Genomic DNA, 13,842 nt, shown 5'->3' on the forward strand with positions numbered 1-13,842 from the left:
AAGATTATGGGATGTATGATGTATAAAGATTATGGGATGTATGATGTATAAAGATTATGGGATGTATGAAGTTTGGGGCGGGAGGAAGCAATATGAAGTGAGAACAAGAACTTTGATCCACTTTCAGTACACTGCACGTAGCTTTGTTTCATGTACTTACATTTCATACTTTATAGGCTACATATACACTGTCTTTGTGAAAGAATATGGTTTTCCTAAAGGAGAGACAATACTTTTGTTGTATGCTACATGCAATGACAATAAAAGCATACTACTTCTAATTCTGTTCACTATGATTGGACAAACATGACACACTATAGCCAATCACAGCACAGCAGGGTGGGGTTTGTCCCTCCCTATATTTGCATGATGAAACAGAAATGCATAAATAAGTAAAGATGATAATACAGAAATAATTATGTTTGGGGAAAATAGGAGGGAAAATAATAAATGCATCAACGAAATCAAAAATCAGTAAAAGCAAAAGTAAATACATTTAAACATTAAAAACTTAATTTAAAATAAAAAAATAAATGCAAAAATAAATAATGCAAAAAGTACAAATGCACTTAAAAATTGCAAAAGTAAATTTAAATATAAATTACATATTAATGCAGAAAGTCATATTTTATTATTGCCTTTTTTTTTTTTTAATATTACCTGAATTTGTTCACTGGTAAGTCTTATCCTTTCCAATATGGTGGCGATGTTGACGAATTGCTGCGACAGGCTGACACAGTCAACATGGCGTCTACGTACACGATCACAGACATGTGAACAGACATGAGAGACACCTGAAGACACCTTCAGTGTTGCTCAGAGGCACTGCGGCAGGACCTGAACCTGCAGAGAGGGCGAGAGTCAGTCACGTGACCCCGGAGGCTCTCCGTCCAATGGAATGAATGGACTGTAAATAGGAGCCAATGAGGAGCGGGGGGCGGATATATAAAGCTGAGAGCCGCTTTAATCCGCAGCAGCAGCAGCAGGAGCGGATCCTGAACGCATCACAGCAGACTGAACTCACAGGTAAGAGCACCTTTAATGCTGACCAATCACAACACGGCTGATCACCTCATCAATGCATCAGTTATCACTTCATCGGGTTATCAGCGGGACAGAGGGGGGGGGGCTCGCGCTCCGCGGGGATCAGACGCATCAGCGGGGCTCCGTGAGACGGTTCAAGGAACAAAGGAGCAGGCTGCAGACGCACGGGCTGCACCGGCTGTTTACAGGGGCTTTACCGGCTGTTTACCGGAGCTGTGCATGTTGTAGAGCTGCAGAGAGCCTGTCTGTCTGTCCCTCTGTCTGTGCCTCTGTCTGTCCCTCTGCATCCAAACGACCTTGCAGTCCGTCCTGTCTGCAGGTGTTGCGCAGTCACCGGCGGACAGACACAGATGAGCGTCTCCTCTCGTCAGTCTGCTCTCAGCTCGTGCACACACATTTCTAATAATCGATAAATCGATGAAGATGATTTGATGCTTTAAATGTGCATCTGTTAACAAAAGGGCCGTAAATAATTCCACCTTAAATAATTCCACCTTAAATCCACTCAGGCGTCATGAAATCCCTAATCTGCCTAATCTGCATTCAGATTAAACACGTTTGATCTTTTTATTTCTCCATCAGACACTCTGTTCATCTTTAATGGGACACTCACTGCGCATGCTCCCCTCGACTGATTTGAATATATATTTTTACCGGGATAATAACGGTTTATGTTCCGTTATTCCGCCGCTGCAGCATCATCCCTGCTCATTTAACGATCACCGTGTAACCTGCCGGTAGAAAGCCGGTTCGTGTGTCGGTCTGAAGGAGCAGAGCCCGGTTCTGTTCGGTAGGATGTGCTGAAGGTGACCGGGGCGTCGCGGTGCAGCAGCCGCGCTGTGAAGGGTTAATCCCGGTCTGCTGCTGCGTCACTCCCGCAGCTCATAATCAGCCTCCGAGTCCCGGTTTAGACTCACTGATCCCCTCCAGGCTCCCTGATCCGAGCCGAGCCGAGTCCACCCGACTCCAGCCGGGTCTGAGCTCTGAACCCGGATCAGTTCTAACAGTGATGAAGATGGAGGATGATGAAGGTGAAGCATGAAGCAGTCCAGTCTGATGGACCGGTCTCACCTCACAGGGACACGAGCACTTTTACTGCAGACAGTTAGTTACTGATTACTAGTTACTGATTACTGAGTCAAACTTTTAACATGATCATCTTCATTAATGTGATCATTTCAAATTAAAACACATCATCTCATACAGTATTACATTTATATAAATATTTAATATCCATAGAATATTTAATAATGTATGAGAGCGGCCGGTGTGATCAGACCGACCTCTGATGTTTTCAGTATCCTCTCCTGATGATAATTTTGCTCTTTAATAGAAGTAAAATATGAAATACAGGATTTATAGTTATTATGGAATATTTTTAAATGGTTGTATAAAAAACTTTTACTCTGAGTGAAAATTCATATGCATCAATTTTGTGGGATGAAGACTGTTTTTGTATTTGTAAAATGCAAATGAATAATCATAATATTATTTATTTTATTTTTTATTATATACTTTATTAATCCCCCTGAGGGGAAATTCAATTTTTTCACTCTGTTTGTCAATTACACACAGGTCCGAACACACACATGCACAAACAGGACCTATACATGCACTAAGTGGAGAGATGTCAGAGTGAGGGGGCTGCCCTTGGTGAGGGGCCCTGGGCAGTTGGGGGGGTTCAGTGCCTTGCTCAAGGGCACCTCGGCAGTGCCCAGGAGGTGAACTGGCATCTCTCCAGCCACCAGTCCACGCTCCATATTTGGTCCGGACGGGGACTTGAACAGGCGACCCTCCGGTTCCCAACCCAAGTCCCTATGGACTGAGCTGTCGCCCAAATAGCCATTCATATCAGTGAAAATAATAAGAATGACTGAATGTTAAAAATATTCAGCAGAACTGGTGATAACATTTTTTTTGCTTTCAGAAATACAGTGATTTTCTTTCTATAATTATATTTTATATAAAAACTGAACAAATATTTATCAGTTAATATTTCCACCGTTTCTTCGTTTGTTTTCACTCTGTGAGATAACGATCAATAACACCATACAGAGATAATATTATCAGGGGGATTATTTAAATCTGAATGTTAGGAACAACAAATAACACCACAGTCACAGCCTTTATTTATAAATATTTTAGGTTTTATTAACCTTAATATGGTGATCATATTTATTTTATCAGTCAAAAATTTATTTTATATAATAAATGTTTCCTCTCTGAGGAAATTCAAAATCTGATTATGGATTTGAACAAACATTTTAACTGTTTGTAAAATGTTTAAAAACACAACAGTTAAACTGTTAATTAAATGTTCATAAACTGTTAATAAAGCATTAATAAACCTTTAGTTAAACTGATAATACATTGTTAATCAACTATTAATGAGCCATCAGTTTAACTGTTTATGAATGGTTATAAATGGACAGTTAAGCTGTTAATGAACTGGTAATAAACCAAATAAATCCGTTCAATTTTTCAGCTGCAGTTTGATAATAATTCCAGATATTTGTTTGACGAACTGTGAATCAGAAGTTTATTAGCTGACATGTTTAAACTGTTCCCAGGTCAGCAGCCGGACGTCATCATGCCTTTCGGAAACACCCACAACAAGCTGAAGATGAACTACTCATCGGAGCAGGAGTACCCTGACCTCAGCCAGCACAACAACCACATGGCCAAGGTGCTAACGCCCGAAATGTACGCCAGCCTGAGGGACAAGGAGACGCCCAGTGGGTTCACCCTGGACGACGTCATCCAGACTGGCGTTGACAACCCAGGTACTGACCAACCTCTAAACCAGATAACACCCCCCAACCCAGGTACCAACCTCTAAACCAGATAACACCTCTCAACCCAGGTACCAACCTCTAAACCAGATAACACTCCCCAATCCAGGTACCAACCTTCTAAACCAGATAACACCCCCAATCCAGGTACCAACCTCTAAACCAGATAACACTCCCAATCCAGGTACCAACCTCTAAACCAGATAACACTCCCAACCCAGCTACCAACCTCTTAACCAGATAACACCCTCCAGTCAGACTCGATATGTCCTTCCCCTTCACCAGACCAGGTGACCCCACCCCAGGACCAGGTGAATCTTCTAAAGACCATGAACCCCCTTTCATCAGAGCAGTAACTCTTGGTGTTGTTTGTCACCTTCAGACAGGGACGTTGTGTCCTGGGCTTCAGCTGCAGCCTGATAATTGGATTGAGTCATCAGATCAGGTTAATTTTTGCTTGTTAAATCCCTCACAGGGACGTTGTATACTTCCTGTCTGATCTCCTGATCCTCCTCATCAAATCCAACTTAATTTATTTAGCAGCGTGCTACACAGGAAACTAATTACTACATGAACAAATGCAACAACAACAACTACAAATTAAAGTCCCTCAAAAATAAAACTAAGAAGTGCGTCACTACTGGAGGATGTCATCAGTCCAAAATGGCCACCAGTCAGGAAGCTGGTAATGAGCAGGATATGATCAGCCATTTTGTGTCCCTGCAGGTCACCCGTTCATCATGACGGTGGGCTGCGTCGCTGGAGACGAGGAGACGTATGAGGTGTTCAAAGACCTGCTGGACCCAGTGATTGAAGACCGCCACGGAGGATACAAACCAACAGACAAACACAAGACGGACCTGAACTCCGAAAACTTGCAGGTAAACAACAACAAACTGACCCAAACCCCCAGTGTAATCAATCTATTGTTTATTTATTGTTTCTGTATCCTGCAGTAATCAGTGTGTAGCTGCTGCCATGTTGAGGCAGAGGGTACTGTCTGTAGCTCTGGTTGAGGGTGAGAGGCTGTCAGCAGATAAACAGAGATCTGTGTGGGTACATGAGACCCTAAAAAAGAGGCTGGATCATGGGGAGTACCACCAGTTGGTCCAGGAGCTTCTCCTCCATCATGGACGTTTACAGTACTGCACTTATCTGCTGTTTTCTATTGAGATGGTGCTAACTGTGCTTTGTAAAGTCGTATAGCTCTGGGTATCCAGCAACCACTACCACCAGTTTCTCCTCCGTTGTTTACCAACTGTAAACTTGTTGTCATGACCACCACAGAAGCCCCGCCTCTCAAATCATCCCATTGGACAATGGGGAAAAGGGGGAGATGAGGTGGGGCACTTTTGACTAAACTGATCCTGACCAGGTGACGTGTGCAGCATCAGTTACCATGGAGATGGAGCCACCTTCATAGGACAGAAACAAACCTCACTGACACACTGATCTGACGCTGTGGTTCAGCCCTCTGGACCGACCCACAGCACAGCCAGTCAAAGGTTTTTGTCCCTTGACCAGACCGATAGTTTTGGTTCTGTGAGCTGATTGGATGAACACAGCGTTGGGTTCTGCTGATCTCTGCTTATCGTCTGCGTTTCAGGGTGGAGACGACCTGGATCCAAACTACGTTCTGAGCTCTCGGGTCCGGACAGGACGGAGCATCCGCGGCTTCTGTCTGCCGCCGCACTGCAGCCGCGGAGAACGCCGCGCCATCGAAAACCTCTCCATTGAAAGTATGACATCACTTCCTGTGTGCTGCAGTGTCAGTGTGCCCCCTGGCTGCAGACAGATGTGTTACACTTTAATGTCTGACAAGTTTCAGCTCAGTGATCAGAGGCAGTGCAGATGAAATATTTCCCACAGTTCAACATGTTTTCTAAATGTGATCATGACGAAGACGTTTATTTCAGTTCTCTCATTTAGAACTAACTTTCTCATAACTTCCTGTGAAGCCTCCAGGATGTGACCTGGTGATAATCAGCTGACTGGTGATCTTTTAACACCATATACCATCTTTCTTTCCGATGACATGAGTCAAATGAAGTTCAGCTGAACTCAGATCAGTTTGACTTCAGCAGATGAGGAAGACAAAAAGCCAGTAAGGGGACATTGAGTCAGGACTGAGCAGCAGAGCAGAGAATGACTGTGGATCAGTTCTCTCATGACGTGATGACGGGTGGTTAAACTTTAAACTAACTGTCGTGTCATCAACAGTCTCACCTCAAACACTGATGTTATTGTAATATATAATGATGAAGAGGAGGAGGAGGAGCGGTCAGGACGCAGAGACACAGTTTAAAACTCCGTCCGTCTGCTCTTTATTTAGATGTTTTCCCATCATGCCTCAGTGAGCAGATCAGACTGTTATATAACTGTGAGCTCTGTGTCGTCCTGCTGAGACTCTTAATGAGCGTCAGAGACCTCCCGCACATTCTGAGGAGACACACACACACACACACACACACACACACACAGATTCTGTTATAAAGAGATGTTTTACAAGATATTTTATATTTTCCATATTTCATATATCGTTATATATTTTATATTTATTTAATTCGTTACAACAGGAAACTCTTTTCTTGTAAAAAGACTTTTCTTTTTACAGTGTAACAGATAATTAGTTAATTACTTTTTGTTGTGACATCATGTGTTTATGTGATGTCATAACGTGAACATAACATGTAAAACCATAAAAAATGTCTTGTTATAACGTCGTCATCAGATATCCATCAGGTTGTTTGTGACACACTGAGTTGACATGATGATAATAAAAATAACGACACACTTTGGAAACTGAAACTCAGTCATGTGCTCTGAATAACAGACTCCCTAGTTACCATAGCAACAGAGCGAAGTCAGGTAATTTGATTCGTAATAATTAAACATTTCCTCTGTGATCAGGAAACTTCAGAACTTTAATCTGAAAATCATTTTTGTCTCACCTGTGACTTCCTGCAGGTCTGGACCTCCTGGACGGAGACTTGAAGGGAAAGTACTACGCTCTGAAGAACATGACGGAGGAGGAGCAGCAGCAGCTGATCGATGACCACTTCCTGTTCGACAAGCCCGTGTCCCCCCTGCTGCTGGCGTCCGGCATGGCCCGCGACTGGCCCGACGGCCGCGGCATCTGGTCAGTACGACCTGCTGCGACCCCGAGTCTGAACATTCAAAGCAAACGTGTTACATCACCGTCTGCAGAGACTGAATCTGTGACGTGTTATTATAACCTTACATTATGACGGCCTGACTGACCTCCTGTTGCGTCTCAGCTTCCTGTCCCTGCGTCGTTAACCCTCCGCTCTCGCCTGCAGGCACAACGACAACAAGACCTTCCTGGTGTGGGTGAACGAGGAGGACCACCTGCGTGTCATCAGCATGCAGAAAGGAGGCAACATGAGGGAGGTGTTCACCCGCTTCTGCACCGGACTCACCAAGGTACGCACCTGAACGCTGTCGAGACACAGCAGTGTGACATCATCATGGTGTTCACCGCCTGCCCCTCTTCTTCCTCTCTCTGCCAGATCGAGGGCTTGTTTAAGGAGCGAGGACACGAGTTCATGTGGAACGAACACCTGGGCTACGTCCTCACCTGTCCGTCCAACCTGGGGACGGGACTGAGAGCCGGCGTCCACGTCAAACTGCCAAACCTCAGCAAGAACGACAAGTTTGGAGAAATCCTGAAGAGGCTGAGGCTGCAGAAGAGAGGCACAGGTAAACACACAGACAGACAGACAGACAGACAGACAGACAGACAAGTGGGGGGACAGACAGACAGACAGGTGGAGGGACAGACAGACAGGCAGACAGTTACTGATTACTTTGTGTTTTTAAATCAAATCTGTTTCGTCTTTAATGTTTAATAATTAATAATTTTGAAAACAGAATTCAGTCTGTGAGCAGCAGAGTCAGGTGTGATGTCATCGTCTGATGTCATAGCGCTCATGACACAGAGCAACAACCCGCCTGATGATGTCATCATTTCCCAAATGCTCCATTTTACATCAACACAGATAAACAGGAAGTGGAGTTCAGAACAATGTGCACCATATCTGTTTTCATAACCGTCTGTTTGTGTGGAGACAAAACCTGAATCTGACGTCTCGTCCACGTGGACGCAGCCGTTTTTGAAAGCACCATTTTTACTCCTTCATTGTCCAAAAAACCCGTATCTACACACAGAAGACGAACACGTCGGCTGCGTTTTCAAATATACTCGTGTTCATGTGGACGAAGCCTGACAGTCATGTTAAAGGTGTAACTGTGACATCACTTCCTCTCTGTGTGTCTCAGGTGGCGTGGACACAGCGGCGGTAGGCGGAGTCTTTGACATCTCCAACGCGGACCGTCTGGGCTTCTCAGAGGTGGAGCTGGTGCAGATGGTGGTGGATGGAGTCAACCTGCTGGTGGACATGGAGAAGCGTCTGGAGGGCGGAGAGAGCATCGATGACCTCATGCCTGAGCAGAAGTGAACTGTGTCACTGTAACCTCCGACAGCCCCCCACCCCCCCCACACCCCCTCCCCCCCCCTCCTCCCCCCTCACTGTAACCAATCAGAAACCGTCCTGAAGCTGCGGGACGTTTAGAGCCGCTCAGTTAGACCTCAGTCTTCCAACATGTGAAGGATTTTCTATTTCCTGTCTGCACCTGTTGGACCCATCTAACACCTGAAATATATCTAATAAAGTCTGTGTGGCCCCGACTAAACACTGCTGTCTTCATTCACAACACACTCACACACACACACACACACACACACACACACACACACACACACACACACACACACACACAGAGTGAATCAGAGGTGGAACAAGTCCTCAGATCTGGACCTTTAATCTGGATCAGTTTTGCTGTAACTGTTGTTTGAGTTAACATGTTGTGACGTCATGCCTATAAAGCCACGTTCATGAAACGTCAGGCTGAACTCACATGTTCAGTGTGGTGCTCGGTGTCGGTGTTTCTGGGACCAGAGCGGGTCCAGGTCGGTCTGCCGGTCTCTGCCAGTCGGTCCGCCGGTCTCTGCCAGTCGGTCCTGGTTCCGTTCAGCTCCTCTTCATCCTTCATCATCTTCATGCTCTCTGCTAGTGATGTGACGTTCGTGAACGAGCCGAGTCTTTGAACCGGCTCTTTAGAGCGAACGAGCCAGTTCCTAATTTCTTTGTTTTTTGCTTTCATTGATTCTGTATCCATTAATTTCAGATCATTTGATCGGGAGCAGGTTGAGAGAGACTAGTTTGTGAGGGAGGACGACAGTGCAGAACACCAAACTTTATCTGCGGAGTCTACTCTGGGTCCACGTTACAATATCCAGTCACGTGATGCGATAAATCAGCAATGCAATTCATTGTTGAACCCACTGCTTCAGTCCCAGAGGGAGAAGTAACTGATTACATTTACTTTAGTGAAGTACTGAAGTACTTTTACTTTAGTATTTATTTCTCTGCTCCTCATGTCAGAGGTACCTGATGTACTGCAGCTAGCCCACAGTACTACTCCTATACACCTGTAGGGGAATAAGACAAGGACGTCGCCTGAGTCCTTTTTTATTCCTTCTTGTAACTCAAATTATGGCTGTGTATGTTCAGAAAGGTTTATTTCAAGGTATAAAGGCCTTAATAGAGAATTTAAATTAGCACAACTGGCCGATGATACCACTGTTTGTTGTCTAATAGGCATGAGGTGATCAAAGCTGTGTTGAGGAGTTCTCTGCTGTGTCAGGGTTAAAAATGAATTTGAACAAATCTGTGTCATTTCCACTAAAGGACTGTGATCAGTCTGAAGTGAATGGTGTTCCTGTGAAGAACACGGTCACATATTTAGGTGTTGTAACTTAAATTTTGACCCTACAGTGGAATAAATAACAAACCAGTTCAATCTGCGGCTGATGAGAGAGCTCTCACTGAATGGTCGGGTCTTGTTGTCTAAAGCTGAGGGGACATCTCGAGCTGTCTACGTGTCTTTAGCACTTGAACTATATACAAAACAATATACAAAACATTAGATAAAACTTTATTTAATTTTATTTGGAGGAACAAATGTCATTATTTCAGAAAAGATATTCTATGTAATACAAGAAGAGATGGTGGTGTTGAGGTCGTAAGTTTTGAAACATTAAATAGTACTTTCAAAGTAAAATGGTTAACCAGTCTGATTAAAGAAAAAGATGTTCCATCTGGAATAACAAGAATATTCAATATAACAATAAATCACTCTGTTATAAAATGTGGGTGGAAATGGTATTGTATTAGTTAAACAACTTGTGAATGCTGAGGGACAGTTACTAACGTATGATAAATTCCTCTCTAAGTTCAGGCTGCAAATTACACCAAAGGAATATGCAGTGGTCTGAGATGCTGTACTGAGGAGTGCACTGCAGCTGCTTAGAGGATCAACTGTTGAGGTCTCTACGACTGTTCCACTCAGCAGTGTTTGCTCCTCAGAGTAAATGACATTACTAAGAATAAATGTTTGAATAAATTCATCAGGAATCACATGCATACTGTATCTGTGCCCTCAGCAAAATTCTTTTGGACCTCGCTTCATGGATTGTTTGAATATGTGTCTAGTTGGAGATAAATTCTGTCTGAATAATAAAGTTAAAGAAGTCTCTTGTAAAATATTGCATAAACTATATCCAGCAGAGAAACTTTAGAGAGATTTAAGATCGATATTGAATATTCTTGTGTTTTTTGTGGAAATGAGGAAGAAACAATTTGTCGTCTGTTTGATCACTGTGTGTAGCCTATACTAGAATGTTCTGGATGGATGTTTAAACAGAAGAACTGGACAAACAATCCACTTAAAAGAAAAAGACATTTTTATTTGTTTTGAAGACGAGGAGAAAGAGAAAGACTTTATTTTTTTTGTACAGCTTCTTCTTCTTCACATTCATAAGGAGAAATGTGCAGAATCCAAACCAAGCTTTGAACATTTTCTGCATGATCTGAAACAATATTGCACAACTATTGAAGCCTTAAGAGCAAGAGGGCACTTAGAGCTGACTCTATTATCGATAAGTGTTCTAAAGATTGACGACTGTATTGAATATCCTTCATTTGTTAGTTTTGTTTTTGCTTTTTGTTTTGTATTCTGTTGTTTCTGTTTCTTTTTAATCCCCTGCCACAAACAGTTTTTGTTTCTACCTTAATATGTAAATAAAGGTTTAAAAAAAACACACAAAAAAAAAACCCCACTGCAGGCAAGATGGCGGACAACGGCGCCGCCATATATCGGCCCAATTCCAATCCGGCCCCTAAAGATTGAGTCTTTAGGGGCCGGACTTACGGTAAGGAAATTACCCACAGTTCATAGCGTTGTGACGTCAAATACAGGGGTTGCCCTCGGAACACCGGAAGTGTTATAAAAAAAACCCCCGAAAACACGGTCGGCAGATATGCAAACGGTAACGTTATGGAAGGAGAGCGAANACAACATTTTGTAGAGAGGGGGATAAGTGCTGTCCCATTCCTATTTGTAGCATCCGGAGCCCTTTCAGACTCTCACACTCAATCACTTACAGCTGACGTCAGTTAAGTCAGTGAGGGTTCAGGGCTTGAGTCTTTAGGGGCCGGATTGGAATTGGGCCGATGTGTGATTACAGATGAATCGACCCAGCAGGATATGACGTCATTAATATGAGCTCCACCTTCACCACATTTAAAACACATTAAAAACAAATATTTAAGATGAGCATTTTATAAATGTTTGTTTCTCATTTTGCTTTAATTTGTCTTTTTAACTGTTTCTCTGCTGCACATTATCACCTGTTACACACTGTCAACAGCTGTTTTCAGACTTGCTTTATGAATGAAGTTTAATATTATTATTATTAATGATATAATAATCTGATGAACACTTTAATGAATCAATAATTGTAATACAATAATAAAATATAGCATACCTATTAAATATATATATATATATGTGTGTGTGTATAAGAATGTGTGTATCATAAGTTTCTGGATTGTTATTGTTTTGTGTTTACAAAAATGGAACTTTATTCAGAAAAGTTATTAATTAATTGTATTGTGCTCATTAAATATGAACACACACACACACACACACACACACACACACACACACACACACACACACACACACACACACACAGTTTATCTCCTGGAATGATGAAGTCACAGTTGAGTGTCTCTGTGAAGTCACATGACCAGCAGGGGGCAGCAGCTGGTTAATGAAAACAGAGGAAGCAGTCTGGTGTTTCACAACTACTGATCTGATCAATATTTACAGCCTGATCAGACGTATTGATCCATGTGGAGCTCACAGCACTGAGCTCTGTCACTGTTACTGGTTTGTTTGGATCTGTCTGTGTTATATATTCACACTCTGTGCTTTTCATGTTTATATGTTCCAACATTGTTCATAGAACACTCTTTACTTTGAAGCACCTTCTACAGATGAAATGAACCTGTGTGTGCATGTGTTCATTTATTCATATCACAGTAAAGTGTTGATGACCTCACACTGTGATATCTGTGGACACCATCACACCTGCTGCAGTGACAGCTCAGTGTCGTCGTCCTGGGACCAGACTGACGTCTCACTGTGTTGTTTCTGTCAACATGTTTGTGCTGTGTAAAAAGCTGCTGGGTGCCTTCATCACCCTCAGGGTTCATACAGTGTCTGTCCAGCTGTTTTCCAGGAGGATCCTGGAGACCCTGGAGAACCTGGAGCGTGTGGAGCGTGTGCAGAGGCACAGACACACAGATGGACAGTCTTACGGAGAATCTGATGTGAGTTCAAGAATCTGAAGCAGGCTGAGGTCATGTGATCAAACTGAAACCAGCTGGTCTGAAGGCTGAGGCCGCCTCTTCTCTCAACGCCACGTATAACAGTTAGCACGGGCCCCAGTGCACGCTCATTACTGGCTGTAGAGCACACACACACACACACACACACACACACACACACACACGCACACACACACACGCACACACACACACACACACACACACACACAGAGCTGGCAGCTGTTTATAGAAAAGCCAAATGAATCTTATTTATGGAGCTCTGCTTCTTTTTCCAACTGTCAGTCTCTCTTTCGTTCTTTCTCTCTGCTGCTTCAGTGTAAAGTCCTGACTGCGCTCTGAGCTGCAGACGAGCTCAGCCCGTCAGTCGAACACATTCTGATCCTAAACAGCTCCTGCATGGTATCCTCAGGTCACATGATCAAATAGAGACTTGACATTAGGCAACATCAACATTCATGTTACCAACAGTCATTAAAAACCTGTATGTGACACAAAGAACATAAGAAACTAGAAAATGCATTTCCTGTGGAACATGTGTGTGTTGATGCTGAATGCTGAAATGAATTCAAGACCATGGCTGAAAATGCTGGAAGTGCAGAAATATCAAACATATCGCCACAAACATCTGAAAATCCTCACAGAGCTCAACGTTTTGACATTTGAATGGTTTCTGTAGCTGTAGGTGTGTAGAAGTGATCAATCAAAAGATGTACAAGTGCTGCACACGACATGTACTACGTGTGTGTGTGTGTGTACTTAGAATATGTTACAATATGTATTTAACATTCATATTCCTGACAGTATCAACAGTAGTATCAGTGGTACAGGCTGTAATACACAGCCATTAGAAACTCAGAAAATGTCTGAAAAAAACAGAAAACTTGAACTGCAGTTATATTAAAACAGTAAAAGATATCAAAGAGCTGAATTAGAGTTGAATAGCTGAAGCTGTCGGGACCTGTTAGAAGTGTTAGGGTTTGAATGAAGTGTCCAGCTGAAAGTATGCTGAAACAGTAGCACTGCCAAGTCGAGTGGGTTGAAGAGGATTTGAAGATTTTCCCATAGAAAAGACAATGGGCAAAAAATTGCTGAAAAAAGCGTTAAAGGGATAGTGCACCCAAAAATGAAGATTCAGCTATTATCCACTCACCCATATGCCGAGGGAGGCTCAGGTGAAGTTTTAGAGTCCTCACATCACTTGCAGAGATCCAAGGGGAGAGGAGGTAGCA

General features: G+C 43.1%; 1 protein-coding gene and 1 long non-coding RNA gene across 2 annotated transcripts in view; one reads left to right on the forward strand and one right to left on the reverse strand.

The window, feature by feature from the left end:
- LOC126398335 (uncharacterized) overlaps positions 1-789 on the reverse strand; it is a 6,359-nt gene extending 5,570 nt beyond the window's left edge. The window contains exon 1 of the long non-coding RNA XR_007570767.1: positions 661-789. This is a non-coding gene — a long non-coding RNA (uncharacterized LOC126398335). The remainder of the gene's footprint in view (positions 1-660) is intronic.
- Positions 790-965: 176 nt separating this feature from the next.
- On the forward strand, positions 966-8,539 carry ckbb (creatine kinase, brain b). The gene is made up of 8 exons (XM_050057500.1): positions 966-1,026; positions 3,615-3,827; positions 4,563-4,717; positions 5,443-5,575; positions 6,804-6,975; positions 7,157-7,280; positions 7,367-7,556; positions 8,136-8,539. The coding sequence occupies exons 2-8, from the start codon at positions 3,635-3,637 to the stop codon at positions 8,312-8,314; spliced, it is 1,146 nt and encodes a 381-aa protein (XP_049913457.1). The 5' UTR covers positions 966-1,026; positions 3,615-3,634; the 3' UTR covers positions 8,315-8,539.
- Positions 8,540-13,842: the final 5,303 nt, after the last annotated feature.

The sequence above is a fragment of the Epinephelus moara genome, chromosome 12 (genome assembly GCF_006386435.1).
Source record: "Epinephelus moara isolate mb chromosome 12, YSFRI_EMoa_1.0, whole genome shotgun sequence".
Classification (NCBI taxonomy): Eukaryota; Metazoa; Chordata; class Actinopteri; order Perciformes; family Serranidae; genus Epinephelus; species Epinephelus moara.